Source organism: Apodemus sylvaticus, chromosome 2 (assembly GCF_947179515.1).
Source record: "Apodemus sylvaticus chromosome 2, mApoSyl1.1, whole genome shotgun sequence".
Lineage (NCBI taxonomy): Eukaryota > Metazoa > Chordata > Mammalia > Rodentia > Muridae > Apodemus > Apodemus sylvaticus.
In genome coordinates this window covers 187,111,073-187,136,687 of record NC_067473.1, presented here as the reverse complement: position 1 = coordinate 187,136,687, position 25,615 = coordinate 187,111,073, and the positions used below count along the sequence as shown (strand labels likewise).

The following is a 25,615-nucleotide window of genomic DNA, read 5'->3' as shown; positions in this document are numbered from 1 at the left end:
TGAGGACTGGGTTATGGGCGAGGCTGCTCTTCTTTCTCCCTTCCTTCCTTGATTGACCCCCTGCTCCCATCTTCCAAACAGGGTTTCTCTATGTAGCTCTGGCTAGGCTGTCCTCAGACCTGTGGCAGTCCTTCTGCCTTAGATTCCCAAGTGCTAGGATTATAGGCATGTGTATTTCTGGGTTCTCAAGCCTGTGAAACATCATATACATTGAACACCAAGATATAACTCAGGTTTGTCAAATAAGCCAGTGAACAGGTCCCTGTGGCCACACTGCTGGAGAACCTAACTGGGTTCTGGCAAGGACTTTTGTGCTTTTTGAACCTCAGTTGTGATTCTGATGGAATACTGGGCCTGGTAACTCTGTCAGTCTGCCCCCTTGCCTTACACTATTAACAACACCAAGGGGGAGCTTGTTAGACATGTGTGTTCCCATCCCATCTAGTGGAGCCCAGAGTCAGGGACTAATAGTCAAACCTTCCTGGTGATCCTGATGCTGGGTAAGTCACCCTGTAGTCTCCCAGCCTTTACAGCGGTGCCGATGGGTGTCTGTGTTCTCCCTTCCCACAGCAGTAAGGAAACAGGACTTGAATACAGCTCCTTCTCCCTTAGTGTTCTTTCACTTTTACCATATCTGAAGAAGTATGTCTGCAAGTGATTATGCTTTTGTTTTGGGGAGTGAGTCTGAAATCTGATGTAGAACTCTCAGCTAACTCTGCAGCACCATGTCTGCCTGTGTGCCACCATGCTTCCCAATGAGTTGACAATGACAATGACAACGAGTTGAACCTCTGAACTTGTAAGCCAGTTCCAATGGAATGTTTTCCTTTATAAAAGCTGCCATGGTCATGATGTCTCTTCACAGCAATAGAAACCCTAACTAAGACAGAAGGGACTGGGGTATTGCTGTGTAGGTCTGTCAACAAAGCTGAAAGGAGTTGGAGATCTGAACTTTGACACCAGGCTTGGAGAGGCAGAGTTTGGAGTTTGCCTAGTTGTCTTTTGGTCTTGCTTTGGTGCAGCATTTCCTCCTTGTGTTCCCTTCCCCTTTTGGAATGGTACTGTATTGTATTCCAATGATTCATTGGAACTTCCTCTGTAAACCAGGTTGTCTCCAAACTAAGATCTGCTTGTCTCTGCCTCCTAAGTGCTATGATTAAAAGTGTGCACCACCAGCCGGGTGGTGGTGGCGCATGCCTGTAATCCCAGTACTCTGGGAGGCAGAAGCAGGCAGATTTCTGAGTTCAAGGCCAGCCTGGTCTACAGAGTGAGCTCAAGGACAGCAAGGGATACAGAGAAACCCTGTCTCGAAAAAACTAAAGGAAAAAAAAAAAAGTGTGCACACCACCACCACCACCACCATCTAGTTGTGATCTTCTTTTTCATTTTAATTTTACAGGGAGTTACTGTTAAGAGATTGCTGTGAGTCTCAGAAGAAACTTTGAGCTTTGCACTTTTAAACAGAGTTGAGACTGTGATAAACTGTGGACGGGGACTTTTGAAGTTGGACTGAATGAAGTTCTACATTATGATATGCCACAAGCCCATGGGAAACAGGGAGTGGAAAGGGGTGGTTTGAATGAATGTGGCCCTCATAGTCTCAAAGGGAGTGGCACTATTAGGAGGCATGGCCTTCTTGGAGTAGGTGCAGCCTTGTTGGAGGAAGTGTGTCACTGGAAGGGCCAGGTGACAAGGTGATGTGGGCCAAGAGAGACCAGGTTCAACATCTCTTTCTCCCTCTGCCTGCCCATCCAGATGTAGAACTCTCAGCTAACTCTCCAGCACCGTGTGTGCCTGTGTGCTGCCATCCTTCCTACCATGATGATAGTGAATTAAACCTCTGAACCTGCAAAGCAGTCCCAATTAAATGCTTTCTTTTATAAGAGTTGCTGTGGGCATGGTATCTCTTCATAGAAATAGAACAGTAACTAAGACAACTTCTCTCAATCAAAGAAAAGAACAGCTTTTTTTTTTTTTTTTTTTTTTTTTTTTTTTTTTTAAATAAGACGGGGTCTCACTATGTAGCCCAGACTGGACCAGCTAACTCAAAGTGACCCTTCTGCTTCTTTTGCCTTTGTAGAGATGAGATAAGAGAATGCTAGCTCACTTTCTTGGCTGTATCTTGTCCTTGCACTCTCCCATGATGGGCTTCTTAGCTGCCATGGGGTAAGAAGCTTTTCCTTGCAGTCCCCACAGGCCAAGACACAGCCACGCAACCAGTGGTTTGTGGAAGGGAACCTCTGAAGCCGTGAGTTTATTTTTCTTCTTTGGATTGATGTCAGTTATTTTTGTCATAGCAACTCAAAGTGAGTAATATGGTGGCAGATAGGTAAGAACACCAACAGCAGTTGACCTGGAGAAAATGCTACTCCAGTGTTGACCTGGAGTCCTGTGTGTTCCTATTTGCAGCTACATTTGTGCTGTGTCCTTGGACATATGTACTGAAACCTGGGCAGCTCCAGCAGTGTGAATCATGTGAATGGAGATATGTGCTCTTCTAAGATGGGGACTGTCTTAATTACTTTCCTATTGCTCTGAAGGGACACCATGGCCAAGGCAATTTACCATCATGATGGGGAACATGGCAGCAGACAGGCTGATCAATAGTTGAGAATTTCCTTTTTTTTTTTTTTTTTTTTTTTTTTTTTTTTTGAGTCAGGTTCTCTCTACATAGCTGTGGTTGTCCTAGAACTCCATCTTTAAATCAAGATGGCCTTGAACACATAGAAATCTGCCTGCCTTTGCGGTGTGAGTGCTGGGATTAAACATGTGTCACCACTCCTGGAAAGAGCTCACATCTTAGCTACAGGAAGCAAGCACTGAAAAACAGACTTGATAGGCCTGGCAAGGGCTTTCGAATCCTCAAAGCCCACCTCCAGTGACACACCTTTTCCAAAAAGGCAATGACTCCTGATCGTTCCTAAATAGTCTGCCAATTGGGAACCAAACATTCAAATAAATGAGTTTTGAGGGCCATTCTCATTCAAACCACCACAGGGGCTTCTTGATTTACTCTTCTGTAAAGACCCAGCACCTTGCCTTTTACTCACTGCAGGAACTTTCCATGGGTTATGTATTTTCCAATTTCTTTTCTTTTCTTTTTTCTTTTTTCTTTTTTTTTTTCTTTTTTGGTTTTTCAAGACAGGGTTTCTCTGTGTAGTCCTGGCTGTCCTGGAACTCACTCTGTAGACCAGGCTGGCCTCAAACTCAGAAATCCACCTGCCTCTGCCTCCCAGAGTGCTGGGATTAAAGGCGTGCGCCACCACTGCCCGGCATTTTCCAATTTCTTATGAAAATCAGTTTGTTAATTTCCTTTTATTTTCCATGACCTGTAGGTTGCTAACCTGTAGGAAGAATATCATTCTCTCAGGATTCCCACTGAGATTACAGGAAATATTATTTTTTTGAATAATTAACCGAATTTATTCTGGCACAGACATTCGCTTTAAAGCTTTAATGAATGTGGCATGATTTGAAAGAGGCTAATTTCCAATAGCTTTAAAAATAAAATTATGATGGATGAGGCAGATGGATAGCAATTTATATCAATGAGTCAGAAGCTCAATTGCCATAGGGGATATAGAGCTTCCTTGCACAGCTTTGTCTAGTTAATTTTTTTCATTGTGATATGTAGTCTATGTTCATATTCCTTTGTGTGTGTGTGTATGTGTGTGTGTGTGTGTGTAAGCTAGAGATCAATTCTGGATGTCTTCTTTAGTTGCCCTCTATCTAATTTTTTTGAGACAAGGTCTCTTGCTGAAACTGGAACTCCTCACCACTTATGCTAGACTGGCTCGGCTGGAAGTCCCAAGGTATTATTCTGTCTCTGCCTCTCTGCATGTAGTTTACAGAAACATCCTATCATACTGTGTTTTTCATGTGGGGATCCAAGCACTTGGGTTTTCATGCCTATATGGCAAGCAGTTATTGACTGAACCATTCTTCCATCTTGTTTTTATGAGACAGATTCTTACTTTGCCAACTAGGTTGGCCTCCAACTTGCAAAGATTTTTCCTTTCCCAGTGTCCTGACTGCTGAGATTAGAGGCCTATGCCACAACTGGCTGCCTGATAGTAATCACAAAAAGAATTCAAAGTAGCACTTTTAAAAATTTATTTATTTTATGTATGCAAATATTATTATCACTGTCTTCAAACACACCAGAAGAGGGCATCGGATCCCACGGTAGATGGTTGTAAGCTACCATGTAGTTGCTGGGAATTGAATTCAGGACCTCTGAAAGGGCAGTCAGTGCTCTTAACTGCTGAGCCATCTCTTCTTCCCTACTTTTAAATTCTTATTTATAATTTCTGTTGTGCTGGCGATGGAATCCTGGGCCTCATACATGGGCCTCATACATGCTAGGTAGGCAATCTACCACTTTACCCCACCCTCATGCCTGTCATCCCTTCTCTTCTGTTTTTTTTTGCTTTGTACCTAAGTGGTACAAGCTGGCCTGGAGTTCGTGATCCTCCTGCCTCAGCAGCTGGCATGAAAAGTTGGGAGTTTTTCTCACCTCATTCTTCTTTCTTAATTTTCAAAAAAACATTGCTGCAACATTATTGTGGGGCATTCTTTTACTGGTGTTATTACAGGCTTATTGCAACTGAAATTTAATTATTTGTGATTTTATATTTTCTCTTGATTCATCCTATGGTCCATGTTGTTAAATAAATTAACAGATTTATTAACAAATCTTCCATTGAGTAGTTAGGATTATGGCTGGATCTAATGACCCAAATTATAGTTATGGTAAATCTGGAAATCCCGTTTTTTGGGGTGGGGGTATCAATCTCCCTATGTAGCTCAGATTACCCTCAAAATTATAATCCTCCTGACCTACACAGGTACCAGGCAACCATGATACATAAACATACATGCAGGCACACATAATAGGTAAAATAGAATAAAACACAATGAAAGAAGATATATACTACTACCAGGATGGACTCAGGATAGGTCAGAAAAGAGTGTTGGATACCCTGGAACTGGAGTTATAAACAATTGTGAACCACCATATAGGTGCAGAGAATTTAACCCAGGGAGGGCCTATTGAAGAGCAGCCAGTGCTCTTAACCACTTGGTCATCTCTCCTCCCTGTCCTATTACGTGCCTTAATGTTGTTTTAACTTTGAATCTCTGAACCCCACATGCAACTTGAATATTAGACAAACATTAGGTTGTTTGTTTTCCTTAGCCATCCTGATAGCAATTATCAAGAAGTGCCAAAGCCAAGATAATTTTATGTGTTTTTTTCAGATTTCTTTCTTTTCTTCCTTTCTTTTCTTTTTCTTTCTTTCTTTCTTTCTTTCTTTCTTTCTTTCTTTCTTTCTTTCTTTCTTTCTTTCTTTCTTTCTTTCTTTCTTTCTTTCTTCCTTCCTTCCTTCCTTCCTTCCTTCCTTCCTTCCTTCCTTCCTTCCTTCCTTCCTTCCTTCCTTCCTTCCTTCCTTCCTTCCTTTCTTTCTTTCTTTCTTTCTTTCTTTCTTTCTTTCTTTCTTTCTTTCTTTTTTTTCTCGAGACAGGGTTTCTCTGAATAGCCCTGGATGTCCTGGAGCTCACTCTGTAGATCAGGCTGGCCTCCAACTCAGAAATCCACCTGCCTCTGCCTCCAAAGTGCTAGGATTAAAGGCTTGCATGTGCACCACCACTGCCCCGGCTTTGTCCAAACTTTCAATTTGTTTACTTGATTATGCTTTTGACTATCCTGTACTAATTATCCTTGCCTCGAGGATAGGACTAAAAACCAATTCTATTTGGTAAAGTACTTGGGGGCAAGTTTTAATTTATTAACTTTATTATTTTGTTTATTTAGTTTATGAGGTATTGTTTTTTGTTTAGGTCTGTTCCTGCCTCCCTGGGATTAGGGAGTAAGCCACCCCAAAACCTCATTTGATAACTAGGAGTCACCACCAGTCCTTCAGAAGCTGATATTCTTCGTGTTTTCTACTAACTTTATGCAATCCAACAAGTAATTCTACCAGCTCTTTCTGTGCCAGTGAAATGAATTGCTTCATAGCAACACATAGCCTTGGCGCATACCCTCCTATTACAAAGGCTGCAGTCATCTACTCTGCTCTGGTGGCAGGGCTGTCCCATAGCATTCTGCTCTTACAGGGTGAGTCCTCTGAAAGGAAATGGCAATCTTTCTCATTCAACAATGAAAAATCATCTGGGGGCGGGGCAAGGGTGCTCTTGTATTTTAGAAGTGCCCATTTAAACCATTAGAACCTGAAGGCTGGTTTATCTGGTCATTCTGCGCAGGACTTGCTGCTTTTTTTTCCCATGGATTGAAATCATCTGCATTAGGGCACCCAACCAGCCAGTGCTGGCTGAAACAAGCGGGCCCATCCAAGCCACCAGGTGCAGAGCCTCAGGCGCAACAGAGAAGCACAGGGAAGGTACGCGCCAAGAGCAGACTTGCAGAGAGGGGCACCGGAAAGGATCAGTACCCCGCAAGTCCCGGGTACCGGAAAAGGGCGGACTGTGGTGGTCCAGAGTACGAGGAGAGGGGCGAGGAGTGGGAGGGGACACCGGAAGGCGAAGCTTCCAAAGGGCAGCTCGCGCGCTAGAGGGCGGGGCAGGGTACCGGAAATAGGCGGTATTTGGGCGTGGTCGCTCCGTGCGCGGCCTACATAAGTTGCGCGCGCCTTGAGGGAGGACAACTTGGGCGCGAGCAGCGGAGTTGGCTGGGTGCACTGTCGGCGGTGGCCGCAGGCAAAGCTGAGGAGGGAGGGAGGGACGGGAGGAGAAGGAAGTGCGGGGTGGCGTCGGCCCGCGTTGCAGCGCGCCGGGCCCCCGCGCGCTTTCAGAGGCAACTGGGGAGGTGAAGCAGGGCGGCGGTGGGGTGGGTGGGTCTGCGCGGCCGCGGCGGGGTGGAGAAGCGTGGTGCCCCAGCCTTCTGGGGTCGGGCTCCTCAGCGGCTTTGCAGAGCGCTCTGCGTCTGGTGGGTTGCGTGGGCCCTGAGACCCGTGACCCTGGCTGAAGCTCCTCTACTTGGGCTCTTGGGGCAAAGTTGTGCAGGGGCTATCTAGGTCTGGTCTTGCTCCTTACCGGCATGATTCTTGAATAGAGGTGAAGTGTCCGACTTCTTGGTTTCCCGGTTCCTTGGTGCGGGCAGCGGAAGGCTTGACAGTATAGGAGTGAATGATTGTGAGTTACTGTAAACACAACTGGAAGCCACCTCGCAGTGCAGTTTGTAAGACTTGGCCGTGGTGTCCAGGGGGATGCACTTGGTTAGGCTCTGGACAGCCAAAGAGGTAGTTCAAGAAACTTGGTTCACTTAGACTTTGAGATAGATTGAAGTTGGGGCTGCAGTAAAGGCTCAGGTAAAAGGTGCTAATAATGTGGAAAGTGATCGCATATCCCTCCGCCCCCATGATGACCATAGAAATTATTCAGAATGAGGAGATCAGAAGCCTTTTGCTTGCTTGGCAGTTCTTCTCCATGTGGGGAATAGAACTTCTAGAAACGTTCCTATAGTGTAAATTTTGCCTACGTATAGGCTGTCTTTATTGGCTATAGCTCGCAGCCAATTAATTACCTTAGTAGGGGAGTGGAAGTAAGCTGTCCGAAGCAACGTTATGTTTTGAGTTAATTTTATTTTAAAGAAAGGGTTTCTAGAGAAGTGAAAGCTCATTGTGCACCCTTAGTTTACATTGGTACTTAACTCCTCCCACCCCCATCCTTTAGCCTCATCTGTTTCAGTGGTGCAACTCTCTTCATCCCTTTTCGGTTACCAGTCACCTTCAGGCCATTCAGAGGAGGGAAGAGTGGGAAATATGAAGTCAGCCAAGTCCCAAGTGAACCCCAATCAGCAAGGGGAAAACCAGCGGACTCTGAGCCCCCTGCAGTCTACTGTCAGTTCTGCTGCATCTCCTTCCCAGGCATACGAAACCTATATTGATAATGGACTTATATGCCTTAAACACAAAATTAGGAACATCGAGAAGAAGAAGGTAACTTTTTACCCCTCCTATCCCTGAATGTGCATGACCTTAAGCCAGGTTAAGGAACTGACATTCTTTGTATCAGAGAACATAGATCTTCCTACAAATTTAATTGACCTTGGTATTTAGTTGCCTGGGAATAATTAAGCATCCAGGCTAAATGTTTGCTTCCTTTGCCATCATAGCTGAATAACTATTCTTCACACACTGCTTTTGAAATATTTGAAGAGTTGGCTATTTTAGGTCTGATTCATTTCTTGAGTTATATTATTGTAGCTTGGATAAGGAATCGCTTGATATTTTAGTTTGTTTTCCTTGTGACTATAGCAAGTGATACAGCAGTACTGCTGCTGCAGTCTTTGGAAGCATTTTTCCATGAGCCAGAAAATATTTCAGCATTAATCCTCCACCCCCCTGCTGCTAGATAGTATTGTAGACAGTTTTGTAAAGAGACTTGGATTCTTATTAGCCTAACATTACAGTAAGAAGTATGGTAAAGATCCAGATAATTTCTCATTTCCTGAGTCATTTAGCCTGTGATCCAGTCATCCCAATCCCTTGGGAAGCACTGTTGTGTCATGATTCTCATCTGCTTTTGACAGATAAAGCTGAATAACTATCTCCATCTACATCTTTCACAAAACTTAGTAATATCTTAGAAAGGTTGTTTTATTTTTGTTTTTCGAGACAGGGTTTCTCTCTAGACCAGGCTGGCCTCAAACTCATAGAGATCTGCCTCTGCCTCCCGAGTGCTGAGAATAAAGAGGAAAGCCACAGCCACCATCACCACCTGGCAGGATGGGGGTTTTATGTTTTTATTTCTTATTTTTTTAAGTGAAGAGGTATATGTACTTCCCTTGCTTTGGACGTTAGTGCTGAAGCCAGTGGCACGTAGTTTCTGTTTATCTTTTTCCATACATCTTTGGGATGCATGCATTTGATTAGTAAGTTGTTCCTGGGTCAGCACAAGTTCCTTGCACTGAGAACTAGTCAATGCAAGGTCTGTTAGTGGAAATTCATTAATGTTTTTCCTCAGTGCAGAAACTGAATATGTGTATTCCAGTATTATTCAGCCTTACCATAGTACCCCTTTAATTCCAAATGCCTGTCTGCTAGACCAGGTGCCTTTGTTTCCACCCTCTAGGAAAGCATTTTAAGACTGATATAGTATAGTGGTTTATGTCATGAATTTGTGACTAATAGATGGATTTTATTTTTATGAGTTTTATCTTTAAATGTATGTTTTTAGTTTATGTGCATTGGTGTTTGCACTGTGATGGTGTCAGATCCAGGAGTTTCAGACAGTTGTGAGCTGCCATGTGGGTGCTGGGAATTGAACCTGGGTCCTCTGAAAGAGGAGTCAGAACTCTTTTTTTTGTTTTTGTTTTTTGTTTTTTCAAGACAGGGTTTCTATGTGTAGCCCTGGCTGTCCTGGAACTCACTCTGTAGACCAGGCTGGCCTCGAACTCAGAAATCTGCCTGCCTCTGCCTCCCAAGTGCTGGGATTAAAGGCATGGGCCACCACCGCCCAGCACAGTCAGCACTCTTAACTGCTGAGTCTCTCCCCAGCCCATTTTATATATTTTCTTAACTAGAAAATTTAGTATGAAAGATAGCTTTACATTTTGGCACTTCTGTTCTAAAGTTAACTGTTACGACTATGCCACCCAGGTCAACAGGTAACAACAGTATATGCAAGCATGAGCTAGTGTAGATGAGTTGGTCAGATGTGGTGCCTCTGATGTTTTGTGCTGGATCAGTTGTTCTCAACCTTCCTAATACTGAGGCCCTTTAATACAGTTCCTCATGTTGTGGTGACCCCTCCATTATAAAATTATTTTATTGTTACTTAATAACTAATTTTGCTACTGTTATGAATCATAATGTAAATATCCAAGACACAGGATATCTGATAAGAGACCTCAAAGGGGTCAGGACTCAGAGGTTGAGAACCACTGTGCTAGATTATTCCCTGTTGTGAGAGGCTGTCCTGAGCATTATGGGATGTTTATCAACAACCCCGGTGTCTGCCTAAAAAATACCACAAGCACTGTGTACCTCCCCTAGACTCTGTAATTTGTGATAACTTGAGCTATTTCTGGGAATAAATTGCCTTGGTTGAGCACCTCTAGTTTGGGGCGTATGATTGACTTAAAACCCTACTTAGGAAGACTTATTATAAAAAGAGGAAAAATTCAGGCTGTTGAAATGGCTTCATGGTCATTGGTAAATCTGCTTGCTGCACAAACCTGATGACCTGAGTTCAATCCCAGGATTCTGCAGTGGAAGGAGCTCCTCAGCTCCCAAAGTCCTCTGACCTCTACACATACACATACACATACACTAATAATGATAAAAAGATTTGGGTCTGGAGAGATGGCTCAAAGGTCAAGAGTATGTGCAGAAAGCTGGTCATTGTGACAAATACCTTTAATCCTAGCAACTGGGGTAGAGACAGGCAAATCTTTAAGCTCAAAGTCAGTCTGGTCTGCAAGGATTCCAGGACAGCCAGAGCTATGTAGAAAGACTCTGTCTGAACAAAAATAAAAAATACTTACAGTCTTCTAGAGGACCTCTGTTTGATTTTTCGCTCCCATATCAGACAGCTTACAAACTATCTACAACTTCAGTTCAGTGGTGGTAGTGGTGGTTGTGGAGGAGGAGAAGAGGAAGTGGAATGTTCAGTGATGACTCTGGCCTCCTGGGGTACCTGCACTTATCTTGCATATACCCCCACATAGATACACATAATTAAATATTAAAAAAACTTAATTTTTTGTAATTTCAGAGTAATATTTTTTAAAATGTTAAATGTTTTTATTTTGAGATTCTAGAAATAGAGTTATTTCATGTAACTGGCACATGAGCTAATATAAAAATTTCCATCAGTGGATTATATATACTAGTTAATAGCAATGAACTTGCCCTACCATACTGACAGCTCTATCTATCTTATTAGCTTGCCACATATTTTTCCCATAATTTTTTTTATCAGTGTTGATATATTCTAGTTAGGTAACTGCAATGTACTCATTCACATTTCAGTATGCTACACACATCAGAAACTCTAAACACACTGACCTGTTGTTTTTGTGCCTGATTTTGGGAGACTTAAGTTTCTACAATGTATTTAAATATAAGGAGGAGCTTATTCTTAATAGTGCTACTATAGTTCTTTTTCTAAAATAAGCCTTAATGTACTGGGATACCACATTTTTAGTATTGCTATTATTCACAAAGAAAGTTATTTCTGTGAGGTTCTTTGAGTTCATCTATGTTGGGAACTGAATCCTCTGACCTGTTCCCTGCCACCCCTCAGTTTTTTTTTTCTTTTTCTTTTTTTTTTTTTTTTGAGACCGGGTTTCTCTGTATAGCCCTGGCTGTCCTGGAACTCACTCTGCAGACCAGGCTGGCCTCAAACTCAGAAATCCACCTGCCTCTGCCTCCCAAGTGCTGGGATTAAAGGTGACCACCCCTCAATTTAAGTTGAGAGACTGGACCTATCTCAGAATTGTGAATGTTAAATGACTGAGGAATGAAACATCTGCCACACTGTCCTGTCACCACAAGCACTGCCCATTGTTTTAACTCCTTTGCAGGTGTACCTCCTGATGTATGACTGGTCGGTCCACTTTCCTGTTTTAAGTGTAGGGAGAGATAATAGAGATGAAATACCAGCATCAGAGTTTCCCAATGACAGTGGTTTGTACCTATAGTGTTCAAATTGTTCTCAGAGCTGAGGCTGCTGCATTTTTGAGATGCAGACAAATTCTAGGGAGTACACAGCCCTAGTTAGATGTATGTTTTTTTTTTTTTTTTCTATTGGTCAAGTACCCAAAATATTTACCAAGTTGTGGTAAGTCTAGCTAGAATCTGCTGGCCTGATTACATGGGACAAAGACAGACTGATAATTGTTCTGTTTTGTTTTTCCACCTGACTTGGGACTCAAATACAGTTGCTCTCTGCCTGTATGGAATTGTAGTCTGGCACCCTAGTTTATTTCAAGACTCTTGCTTGCTTCAGTTTTATATCAGACTATACCATAGATATATGTTTCTCCTTTTTAGCTCAAATTGGAAGATTATAAAGATCGCCTAAAAAATGGAGAGCAGCTTAACCCAGACCAGTTGGTAAGTAGTTGTAAGAGTCTTTGTTAGACCTACTGATCTGCTTTCTTTTCTTTTTTTGTTTGTTGAGCTAGGTCCTCTACATAGCTTTGGCTACCCTGGAACTCACTGTATCATTCAGGCTGGTCTTGAACTCACAAGTTACACCTCTCAGTGCTGAGATTTAAGATGTCACCCCACCTGGCTGGTTTCCTTTCTTGATAGAACTTGATAAGGATTTAGTAAAGCTATAGACTTGATAGGCTGAAGAGGAGATAGAATCCACTGGTTTTCCCCAGTGACTTTTGCTGTTTTGCCTGTTAGATCTTACAGATGGGCTTCTTTCTGCTGTACTATTAGATGATACAGGTTAAATAGCACAAATTAGATTAGATGAGTTACCATAGACATTGAAACTTAATTTATGCCGGGAGTACTGAGTATACTCAAGTTTTTAACTCTTCACTGGCTTTCTATAAACTTGACACCTTTCTATTCTAAAATCTGTTCCTTGTAGCTTTGTCTCATGATTCTTTAGTTGCTCTCTTTTAATTTCTTTTATATTTGAGCTATGACCCCAGCCTTTTAAAAATTATCTTTACTATAAACATTGGTGATAATTTTCTTATTTTGAACTCACAGTGATACTCTTGCATCATCCTTTGATATTCTGGCATCACAGACAAATGAGGCATCATGCCCAGCTACAACTTTATCTTTTAAGTGTTTGACTTGTTAATGGGTATACTTGGTAATTTCAATTTTTATCTAATTTGTGGAGTTCCACAATTTTACAATATGGACTAAAAAGAAATATTTTATTGATATTTGCTGTTTGGCTTGATGACATTTCCTGGTTTTTTAAGAAGGGACAAAATATACTTGAAGTTATTTAAGATTTAGTTCTTAAAATGTTTGTCTATGCATGTCTATGTGTGGGTATGTGCATGTTAGTGCAGGTGCCTGTGGAGCTATTGGATCCCCTGAAGCTGTAGTTATAGGCAGTGCTGCTAGCTGCCCAATGTGGGTTAGAGGAACCAAATCCACATTCTCTGGAAAGCAGCAAGTGCTTTTTGACTACTGAATTGTCTTTCCAGCCCTGAAATTATTTGATCTGGCTCATGGGTCTGTACCTTTTCAAGTAAAATGACTCGTTTTGTATTGTAGATTTTAGGCATTTAAGGCATTTTCCTCCTTGCAGTATTGTGATCTTCTCTGGCCCTGAAGTTCTGTGGTGTAGCAATTAAGATTCTGTTGAGACTTAGTTTTGAATTGTGTGAACTCTGAGTATGGTGTACCCTGCAGCTGGTGAAGAGGTTTGCCTGATCAGCCAGGATTTATTTCTTTGGTGGTTGGCTTCATGCTCTGCCCACTAACTTAAAATGTGGAAGCTTCTCTTTCTGTAAGAGTTATAGAGTGGTATCACTGATGTTGTTGTTGTTATTGTTGTTTTTTAATCTGAGGTCAGGTAAAGTGCTTGGTGTACAAGCATGAGATCCTGAGTGCAGTCCCCAAAGTCTTTGTAACAGGCTGAGTACAGTCGTGCATTCTTGCAGTCCCAGCACTGGCATGGTGGAGACAGATCCCTGGGGCTTCCTAGACTATTTGGCCTGTTTCAGGCCAGTGGAATCTGTTACAAAACAAAACAAAACACCAAAATAACAGTGTAGGACTGGAGAGATTATTCAGTAATTAAGATTTATTTCAGAGAACCCGAGTTGGGTTTTCTTTTCTTTTCTTTTTTAAAAAATATTTATTATTTTATTTATGTAAGTACACTGTAGCTGTCTTCAGACACTTCAGACACTAATGTAGATCTCATTACAGATGGTTGTGAACCACCATGTTGTCGCTGGGATTTGAACTCAGGACTTCTGGAAGAGCAGTCAGTGCTCTTAACCGCTGAGCCATCTCTCCAGCCTGAGTACAGTTTTCAATACTCTTATCAGTCAGCTTACAACTCCAGCTCCAGAGGATCTGATACTTTTGGCTCCTTGGTCACCAGAATTCATATGCACATATCTATACACATACATGTGTAGCACTAAAAATAAATGTTGGGGGCTGAAAGGATGGCTCAGTGGTTTAGAGCAGAGGTCCGGGTTCAAGTCACAGCACCCACATGGTGGCTCACAGCCATTTGTAGCATCATCCATAATGGCATCTTCTGGCCTCAGTGACCAACAGGCACACAAGTGGTACACAGACACACATACAAACAAAACACTCATACACATTAAATTAAAATTAAAAGAAGCCTAAAAAAGACCAATGGCCTAGGCTTGGTGGTGCACATCTTTAATCCCAGCACTCTGGAAGCAGAGGCAGAGGGATTATGAGTTTGGAGATGGCCTGGTCTACACAATAAGTTCCAGGAAACCAGGGTACATAGAGAGATTCTGTCTCAAAACAAAAGAACAATAACTACGAATGTGGACAGTGCTTGGAGAATTACATCTGAGGTTTCTCTTTGGCTTCCATACTCACATGAGAACATATACACACAGTAACATAAATGAGGAATCACAGAGATTTTCTGTGAAGGCAGAATTTGGTCTAGGACTAGGCTAGGAGGACCTTTCTTCATGGGGTGGAGAGAAGGAGGAATGGTACACATTAGGACATTGAGATAGTACCTGGTTAATATTGCTGCCTCTTGAGAGGGTGTGAATGGTACTCCTTCTAGTTTTAGAGCCCTCTAAGGATTATGTGCCATCATTACATTTTCTGCCCATATAGCTGGAGGGCTTCTTTGTCTTCTCTTTTATGAAGTAATATGGTACTGATAAAATGTTCCCCATGGTCACAATCTTTTTTTTTTTTTTGAAAGATTTATTTATTTCACGTATATGGGCACACTGTTGCTTTCTTCAGACACACCAGAAGAGGGCATCGGATGTCTATTACAGATGGTTGTAAGCCACCGTGTGGTTGCTGGGAATTGAACTCAGGATCTCTGGAAGAGCAGTAGGTGCTCTTAACCGCTGAGCCAACTCTCCAGCCTCATAGTCACAATCTTAATGGATAATGAAGCAAACATCAGTGCTCATCTTGACTCAAGTAATACATACAAACACCACTGATTCTTCTTTTTGGTATTTTTTTTCCTCTTCTGTGCTCTTAAAATCTTTCCCTTCCCTTATGCTTTTTTCCCCTTACCTTAGATTTTATTTTTGTGATTTTTTTTTTGTTTTGTTTTTTGTTTTTTGGTTTTGTTTTTTTTTTGTTTTGGGTTTTTGGATTTGGTTTTTTTCGAGACAGGGTTTCTCTGTATAGCCCTGGCTGTCCTGGAACTCACTCTGTAGACCAGGCTAGCCTTGAACTCAGAAATTTGCCTGCCTCTGCCTCCCAGAGTGCTGGGATTACAGGCGTGCGCCACCACTGCCCAGCTTTTGCTTGTGTGTGTGTGTGTGTGTGTGTGTGTGTATCACATGTGGGCTTGGTGCCTTTGGAAGTCAGAAGAGGATATTAAATACCTTGGAACTGGAGTTCTGGATGATTGTGAGCCACCATGCAGGTGCTTGGAATTGAACAGAGATCCTCTGCAAGGGCAACAAGTGCTCTTAACTACTGAACTGTCTCTCTAGCCCCTGCTTTTGTTTTTAGCAAAACCTGTTCTATTAAATCTGATAGAACTGCGTTTTTTTATACTTTATGATTAATACATTGCTATATATTTTACAGGTGTTTTTCATTCTATTTGGGACTATTCCCTAAATTTATAATAATGTACATACCTATTTTAATTTTTGTTTACTTACTGTGTATAAATAGATGAATATTTGAGTTTTTGTTTTTAATAGTATAAACAATTCAGCTTTCATCACTTTTACATATTTTAATAGGTGGAAGGCTTTCTAGGGAACATATTAAAAATTGGTCTATAGCAGTGGTTCTCGACCTTTCTAATGTTGTGAACTTTCAATACAGTTCCTGTTGTGACCTCCCCAATCATAAAATTATTTTATCATTACTTCATAACTTTAAGTTTGCTATTGTTACAAATTGTATTGTAAATAGCTGATATGCAGGATATCTAATAGGCAACCCTAAAGGGGTTGCAACCCACAGGTTGAGAACTGCTGGGCTATAGAGTTTATCTGTAGTTAACTTTATAGATAAAGGTGTCTGATTTTTAGAATTATTGTATTCATTTATACTAAGAGTATTTAGGAGTTCCTCTGTCTACATACTGTTGTTGTTATCTTGGAGATTGAACCCAAGGACTTGCTTTTGCTAGATCAGTACTCTACTTATCCAGCTTGTCAAACTTTTTTCTATTAGCTGAAATAAACAATAATGTACATATCACAAAAGAAACCTAAATGTACAAATTAATTTATAGCATGTTTGTGTAGTCAGGCAGTTATTACCATAATCCAGTTCTAGGAAATTCTGTCAACTTCTGAGGTTCCCTTTTATCATTTGCTGTGTTTTTAATCTCTATAAATGTTCATTTTCTAGACATTTTTTTTAAAGATGGTATATACTTTTAATCTTAGTGCCTGGGAAGTAGAGACTCTGTGAGTTCAAGGGCAGTGTGCTTTATATAGTGAGTTTCAGGACATCTAGAACTATATCATAGAGAGACCCTGTCTCAAAAAACAACAAAAGAATTTTTTTTTAAATTTTATGTGGGGTTGGAGAGATGGCTCAGTGATTAAGAGCACTGACTGCTCTTCCGGAGTTCAATTCCCAGCAACCACATGGTGGCTTACAACCATCTGTAATGGGATCTAATTCCCTCTTTCTGGTGTGTCTGAAGATAGCTGCAGTGTACTCACATACAAAAAATAAATAAAATCTTTAAAAAAAGTTTTTATGTGATTGAGTGTTTTGTCTGCATGTATGTCTTTGCAACACTTGTGTGCCTAGGGCCCTCAGGCCAGAAGAGGGTGTTAGATTGCTCATGTCAATGCTTAGAATTGACTAGAGTTTTCTGGAAGAGCAGCTGGTTTCCTTAACTACGTAGCCCTTAAAATAAAGGCTTTGAATCTGGAGTCTGTTTTTTAAAATGTCGCAAAGACTTTTTCTTTTGGTGAGGGAAGGTGGTGCTAGGAAATGAACCTGGGGACACAGGCATTGCTTTCTATTAACTGAACTATATTCTCAGAACTATGTCTGACTTTTTAAATTTAGCATAATATTTTTTTGAGGTTTGTCTGTTTTGTAGTGTGTAGCAATGTTTTATCAGTTTCTGTGTAGTTGGGTTTTTATTTGGGACTGTTACGAATAATACTTCTAAATGATCTATTTTTACTTTATATGCATTGGTGTTTTACCTGCATGTATGTCTAAGTGAGGGTGTCAGATCCCCCAGAACTCGAGTTACGACGGTTTTGAGCGGCTATATGGGTACTGGGATTGAACCCAGGTTCTTTGGAAGAGCATTTAGTGCTCTGCTGAACCATCTCTCCAGCTCCATGAATAATCTTTCTATGTATATTGACATATACATGTATGTAGATATGCTTTCTTTTGAGTAACACTTAGGAATAAAATAATGCACATTTTGTAATTGTGTGTGTAGTTTTTTACATATATTTACTTATTTTGTGGATGTGTGGATATTCCTTCGCTATAGCATATATGTGAAGTCCAGAGAACAACAGTAGTCTGTTCTTTCCTCTTACTGTATGGTCTCTAGGAATCCAAATTGTCAGTTTTGATGGCAAGTGCATTCATCCACCAGAAATCTATTGGTCCTACTGCACTCTTTTAATTACTGAGACTTTCCTATATCTCTAACTGTTTGAATAAGTTCCAAAACTTGTTCTGTTCCAAGTTGACCTTTTTCTTCATTTTAAATTAAAAGGGGTCTGGGTATGGTGGTATACACTATTAATCCTAGAACTCAAGAGGCAAGGTAGATCTCTGAGTCTGAGCCTAGCCTGGTCTAAAGAGTGAGTTCTAGAACAGCCATAGCTACATAGTAAGACCAAGACTTTGGCTCAATAAAATAAAAGCATTGGACTGGAGAGATGGATGGCTCAAAGTGGTTAAGAGCACTAACTGCTCTTTCAGAGGACTTGGGTTCACACCTGTCTGTAATTCTACTTTTAGAAGACCTGATAAAACACCAATGGACATAAAATAAAAATATTTTAAAAACAATAATTGTGAACAGAATTATAAACAACAATAAAAAGCAAAATCACATTTATGTACTTGTTTTGTTTGTATGTGTGTGGGTAGGAGGAGGTCAGGAGATAGCTTGTGAGAGTTAGTTCTTTTCTTTCACCTTGAAGTCCTGGCAATCAAAGTTGATAGTCAAGCTTGACAGCAATTGCCTTTACTACACTGAGCCATCGTATCAACTGGCCACAAACTGTGTCTTAATCCACATAGATTTAAATTTCTAGGACAAGCTCAACTCATTTCTGATTACCAGTTTAGTTCAAGTATAATATTTCTCTCCCTTTCTACCCCCTCTCTAACTTACGTGTATGAAGTGTTTTGCCTGCATATGTGTATATCTACCATGTGTGTGCATGGTGTCTGTGGAGACAGAAGAAAGTGTTAGATCTCCTGGAACTGGAGTTACAGGTGGTTAAGAGCCATTACATAGATGCTGTGAACCTAACTCAGAGCCCCTGCAAGAGCAACAAGTACTCAACTCCTGAGCAATTTCTTGGCCCCTCTAAAAATCTTTTTGTTGTTGTTTTTCGAGATAGGGTTTCTTTGTGTAATAATAGAGCCCCTATTGTCCTGGAACACTCTTTGTACACTAGACTGTCCTGGAACAGAGATTCCCTTGCCTCTGCCTTTTGAGTACTGAGATTAAAGGTGTGTGCCACCACACATCCAGCTTAAAGGTAAATATGCATGAAGTATTAAAAAAATATTGCTTCTTTAATTTTAGTAAGATATTGCTTGTTACTGTACTTATATTGTCTGCTACAGGTAATTATTTACACACTTTTCATATGGCTTGTTACAGTATTTTTGATGTCTGTTACTGGTAATTATTTATACCTTCCCCCCCCCACCATATTGTAGATGTTTTGCAGTTGCTGTTCTTCGGTATATTATTTCTGTAGTGCATTTGAATGGTGAATGATATTGACCAAGGTATCTTAAAGCCCATAGATATCTTTAATGTAAACATCATAGATAGGATAGAATTAGGGCGTGTGTTTACTTATTATTATTATTAATTTTATTACATATGTATATGTATGTAGGTGGGCCAGATGACAACTTGCTGGAGTTGGTTTTGTCCTTCCACCATTGTGTCTGAATTCAAGTCTTCAGTTACATCTCACTGACCCATGGCTCTAATTTCTAATATAAAAATTGAAGCCAGCATGGTGGTATATGTAAAGATGTGTTTGAGGATTGAAGCAGGGGAATCACAAGTTTGAGTTTAGTCTGGAGTACATAAGAATGTGTACATGTATGTAGGTATCCATGGAGACCAGAAGAGGATGTCAGATCTTCTAGAGCTGGAGTTACGGGTAACTGCCTGATGTGGTTGGTGGAAACTCATCCCCTGGAATAGCAGTGTGTGCTCTTAACTACTAAGCCATCTCTCCAGCCCTTTAGCAATTTAAGGAACACTTATTACTTCTGAGATTGCTGCTGATTTGTTGTTTTTTAATTCTATCTGGTAGGAAGCAGTGGAAAAGTATGAAGAAGTACTTCATAATTTGGAATTTGCCAAGGAGCTTCAGAAAACCTTTTCTGCACTGAGCCAAGATGTGAGTATGTTTTCATTACTTATCTTAGAATCATTTTAATCACTGGCCTTGAAGAAAATACTACTACCTAAAATATGGTGTTTGTTTATTATTCTATTGCTGGACTGTCTTGACCCGCCAGCTCCCAACTGTGACATAGAGGCTTTTTTTTTTTTTTTTTTTTTTTTTGTAATTTATGAAAGCTTAGGTACTATAGCTTAGGCTATTTTCCAACTAGCTCATATAACTTTATCAACTGTTTATTCTAGTCCATGAGAAGGTAATATACCTTTTCATTCAGTCCTGTTAAGTCTAACTTCAACTGTGTCTAGCTAGTGAATTTCCTGCCTAGATTCTTCTCCTTTTGCAGTCTGGAAGTCCCACCTTCTCTTTCTTGCCTACCTATGGCCATCAGCACTTTATTAAAGCCAATCAGAGAAAGCCTTACAGGTGAGGAAGGACAGAGACATACCTTTACATAGTGTTCAAAAATGTTACCCCAACATCATTCGTTTGATACCGTTCTGATTATACTGAGGAAGTCTCACTAAGTTGCCTAGGATGTCCTTGAATTCACTACATAGCCCAGACAATTCTAGAATTAGTGATTCTTTGCCTTAGTTATCTGAGTATATTGGATTATAGGTATGCACCATTGTGCCCAGCTCTAGAATATTTTTAATTTTTTGCTAAATTTATTTAGGTTTTGTCTAGTTGACTATGAATAGATTTCTCATATCTTTTTGTTTAGGTAGGTAGATGTATATGTATAATAATTAAAGTTCTGTCTTCTCAAAGCTGCCCTGTCATATTTTAGTTTCTACTCAGCCTTTTTCCCCTTCAGCTATGATGTTCATTTTTTTTCTTTTTTCAGATTTATTTATTTTATGTTTATGAGTGTTTTGCCTGAGTGTATGTTATATGTACCATGTACATACCTGGTGCCCACAGAGATCAGGAGAGTTTGTTAAATCTTGTGGAATTGAGTTATAGATGGTTGTGAGCTGTCATGTGAGTGCTGGGAATTGAACCACGGCCTGCTGCAAGAGCAGTGCTCTTAAACACTGAGTCATCTCTTCTGCCCAAGAATTAAATCTTTCTAAAAACATACCAGATGCTAGATGTCTGTGTGGTTCCACTAGATTTTTTCAACAGCATAGTTAGAGATATAGTAGCCCTGTTTTAAAGGTTTGGAATCTGAAGCTCATTGCAAATGGCCAGGACGTGACCTTGGGTTTTTTGATCCCTTGGAAGATGTGTTCTTTTTCCTAGGGCATGGATACATGTTCTGCTGCCATGGTGCTCTAGAGATTCGCATGTGCCTTGTCAGGTTATGGTGGTCCACGAAGCGTTCTAGTTGCTGTCTGTGCTTTACACTCATCCCTTCGTCCTTCCTTCATTTCTTTTTTCCTATCTCTCCCCAGCCCCAATCTCTTTTGAATCAGGGTCTAACTATTTAGTACTTGGCTGGTCTAGAACTCAGAGATATATCTGCCTTCCTCTGCTTTCCCAAGTGCTAGGATTAAAGACGTTCATCACCACGCCTGGCCACTGCTTTAGATTTCTTTCCTCTTGTGATGTGACAGTAATCTAGAGTTTGCCACCACCAGCTCTTTTATGTATTTTTAGATTAATTTATTTTTTAAAGATTTATTTATTTTATGTATATGAGCACACTGTAGCTGTCTTCAGACCCACCAGAAAAGAGGGCATTGGTTCCCATTACAAATGGTTGTAAGCTATCGTGTGGTTGCTGGGAATTGAACTCAGGACCTCTAGAAGAGCAGTCAGTGCTCTTAACTGCTGAGCCATCTTTCCAGCCCAGATTAATTTATTTTTATGTGTGTGTTTTGCTTGCATGTGTATATATGTATACCATGTGCATAGCTGATGCCTCAGGAGGTTCCAGGATTACCTGGAGCTGGAGTCAAGAATGGTTATGAATCACTATGTGGGTGCTGGTAATCAGCCTAGGGTCCTCTGCAAAAGCAACAGCTGCTCTTAACTGCTGAGCGATCTCTCCAGCCCTGAGCATCACCTCTTGAGTTAAGTTCCCAAGGTATTTGCCATTCCCTTCTGTTCTCTTTTTTTTCTAGTAATTTTTGGGCTGCTGTTAAACATTTCTTTATGGCTGTTGTTTGATCACTTGTATAAATTGTGGGACTTTTTTTCAATGCTGTTTATTCACCTTTTCCTTAGTTTCTTGGGGTGACTTGTGTCCCTTGGCAAAAATGTTATCCTAAGTCATGGTTTAGAAAATAAACTTTCATTCAACATTGCTAATTAAATTGTTTATTTTATATAGTCTCCTTTCCAGACTGTCAACAAAGCAGAAGAAAAAGGTCTAAGGTCTTCTTAGTTTCTACACAGATAAGGAGAAGCAAGTCTTTAGTGGCTTTTTATATCATCTGATCATGAATTAGGAGATAGTGTACTTTGTTGACTTATTTAACATATGTTTGAGTTTCTGTTACGTATAAGTTTCTGTACAAGAAAGTGATGTTTTGATGAACAACTAAAATATAAGTCTTTGCCATCATGGATGCAGAAAAAAAAGAGATACATAGAGGCCAGAGGTATAGCTCAGTAGTGATAAAACACCTACCTAGTGTGCACATGGCCCTGGGTTTGATTCCCAGCACTGCTAAAAAGTAATAAATAAATAGATGAATTACACACATGACTGTTTGATGTGACAAATACTTTGCTGGAGGGCTTTCAGGTTGGCATAAACCCATAAAAGACCTGATTTAATGTTGAGAAACAGGCTAAAGAGAATTATGAGGTGATGATATGTTATGTAAGTACGTATGTATTTCTGTGTGTTGTGGGTATGTGTTAGTGTTCATGGATGTGCATATGTGTGGAGACCCAATGTTGACTTTAGGTTTCTTTCTTGATTATTTTCTACTTTACTGAGATAGGATCCCACCTGAATCCAGAGGTTGCCTGTCAGCTAGTATAGTAGCCGGTTTCATCAGGGATCCTGTCTCTGCCTGCTGAATGCTGTTGTTATAGGCAGCCACCATTCCTGCCTGGCTTTTATGTGGATTCTGGGGATACGAGTTCTTAGCCTCACACTTGTGCTTGGGCAAGTACTTATCCACTGAGCCATTTCCCCAGTTCTCTATCTATGGCATATACAATCCTGAACCTTTCAGGTAACTGCTTTACTTGTGTATACAAAGATAAAATCTCTTGGAGAGTTAGAAGTATCTTTCCACCCTCAGGCAGACACAGACCCTATAGCTTTGGGAAGTGTGACTGATGCAGTCCATATGTAGGCCTCAGAAGAAGCCTTACTGATCCTTTGCTCTCTTCAGAACACAACCCTCTTTATATAATCCCTTCCTAGTGTCTCCTTTCTCTACTAGTAACCAAAGTTAGCTGCTTCCATACCATTAGATAGGAATGACTATTAAATGTTTCTCGAGTGTTTTTCTTTAATCTTTTAATCTCAATTTATTAGGATTTAGGAACATATTTTAAAAATTTCTTTTTGTTTTGCTTCCTTTATATTTTTTCCCATTCTTTTTCTTTCTTTCTTTTTTTTTTTTTTTCGATCCTTTGTCTTGCTGTATAAAAAAGGGCTTGTTTGGATCTTATCACATAGCCAGGATATGCTCAAATTTGTGATCCTGTCTTAGCCTTGTCCATGCTGAGATCTTAGGCATATACCACCATGCCTGTCTGGATATATTTTTGTAGACTTTAAGATACTTGGTACTTGTATTAGTAACCCATTTATAGGAAAAAAATAATAGTTTTTTTATTTCTTTGCTGTTTTGTTTTTAAAAATATCCAACATTATGGAAATATAATCATAAAAACTATGTAGAAGAACTGTGTTTTCTTAGTGGAAACAGGTACACTATTATTTTAAAACTTTTAGACTTTGTTTTATTTATTTATTTATATCTATCTATCTATCTACTTATTTATTTATTTGTCTATTCATTTATTTATTTTTGAGACAGGGTTTCTCCGAGTAACCTTGGCTGTCCCAGAACTTACTCTAGACCACACTGTCCTTTTTTTTTCTCTTTTTTCTTTTTGGTTTTTTTGATTTGGTTTTTTTTTTTTCGAGACAGGGTTTCTCTGTATAGACCTGGCTGTCCTGGAACTCACTCTGTAGACCAGGCTGGCCTCGAACTCAGAAATCCAGCAGCCTCTGCCTCCCAGAGTGCTGGGATTACAGGCGTGCGCCACCGCCGCCCAGCTTTAATTTTTTTTTCTTTTCTTTTTTTTTTTTCACACCGTCCTTGAACTCACAGAGATCTACCCGCTTTTGCCCCTCTAGTGTTGAGATTAAAGGCATGTGCCACCACGGCTTGTCCAGACTTATTTTTCATTTTATGTATATGAGTGTTTTACTTGCATTTATTTATGTACACCATGTGTGTTGTGTGCCTGGTGCTCAAAGAGTCAGAATAGGGTATTACGTAGTGAACTGGAGTTATAGGAAATTGTGACCCAGCATGTAGAGGTGAGCCTGGACCTGAGTCCTCTGAAGAACAAGTGTTCATCACCACTAAGCCGTCTCTCCAGGCTCCAGTTGTCGTTGTTATTATTATTGGCTTTTGGAGACAGGCTTCTTTTCTGTCTGGGAACTCGCTCTGTAGACTAGGCTGGCCTTAAATACACAGAGATTCATCCACCTCTGCTTCTCGAATGTTGAGATTAAAGGTGCTACCACTGATCGGCCAGTTATTATTTTTGAGATAGGATCTCAAAACGTAGGCTGAGGGGGCTGGAGAGATGGCTCAGCTGTTAAGAGCACTCACTGACTGCTCTTCCAGAGGTCCTGAGTTCAAATCCCAGCAACCACATGGTGACTCACAACCATCCGTAATGAGAACTGATACCCTCTTCTGGTGTGTCTGAAGGCAGCTACAGTGTACTTAGATATAATAAATAAATCTTAAAAAAAAAAGTAGGCTAGGTTGTTCTGAACTCCCTATGGATACCAGGCTAACCTTGAACTCATAACAGTTTACCTTTCTGTGCCTTCTGAGTACTGGGATTCAAGGCATGTTCCATCATGCCTGGCAATATACTTTTTATTTAAATGGTATGTCATCTTGCTTATATAACATGTTAAGCTTCAAGATATAGTTATAAACCTTAACATAGACTCAGGGTGCATAATTTGCACACAGAAATTATTTCAGGGGAAACTTAAGTAGCATTACTATTTTAATGTCTTTTTAAAAATCAATTTAATATAGCTCCATCTAGACTGATAGACAAACTGTTACTAAAAATGAGTCTTGTATAAGACCCTGTGTTTAATACTCAACTTCATGATGAAAAGCAATCACAAGCCACTTATTTCTCAGACTCCCTTTGCTTCGCCCCAGCAGGGGAGCTAATGCAGGTGATGGCAGCCGAAGAAGGAAGTTCACTTTTCTTTGGGGAGGGTAGTCTTTGGCACATGATGTTTCATCTTACACATACACAAATACACAGTACTAACTGGACTTCATGGGCTTTAAAAAGATGGTTAAAAAAAAAGTTGAGGGCTGGAGAGATGGCTCAGCGGTTAAGAGCAATTGACTGCTCTTTCAGAGATCCTGAGTTCAATTCCTAGCAACCACACTGGGATCTAATGCCCTCTTCTGGTGTGTCTGAAAACAGCAATAGTGTACTCATAAAATAAAAAAATAAATTAAAAAAAATGGTTGAGAAGGTAGATATGTTGGGGTGGCTGGGTGGATGGAGTGAGCTAGATGGAGGGATTAGGGGATGGGTATGACCAAAGTTCATTGTGTTATACATGTATGGAATTTTCAAAAAATAAAAAATGAAAAAAATCCTAATTCAATTAAAACTTTAATGGTTGAAGAGGGTGACATAACATATTTGCTATAGGTATTTTTAAGA

General features: G+C 40.3%; 1 protein-coding gene across 4 annotated transcripts in view; it reads left to right on the top strand.

Annotated features, from left to right (window-relative positions):
* Positions 1–6,877: 6,877 nt before the first annotated feature.
* Caprin2 (caprin family member 2) overlaps positions 6,878–25,615 on the top strand; it is a 54,640-nt gene continuing 35,902 nt past the window's right edge. For all 4 annotated transcript variants that reach the window (XM_052175338.1, XM_052175337.1, XM_052175340.1 and 1 more), the window contains exons 1-3: positions 6,878–7,955; positions 12,015–12,077; positions 19,667–19,753. In XM_052175338.1, the coding sequence (XP_052031298.1) occupies positions 7,779–7,955; positions 12,015–12,077; positions 19,667–19,753 (327 nt within the window). In that variant the 5' untranslated portion in view covers positions 6,878–7,778. The remainder of the gene's footprint in view (positions 7,956–12,014; positions 12,078–19,666; positions 19,754–25,615) is intronic.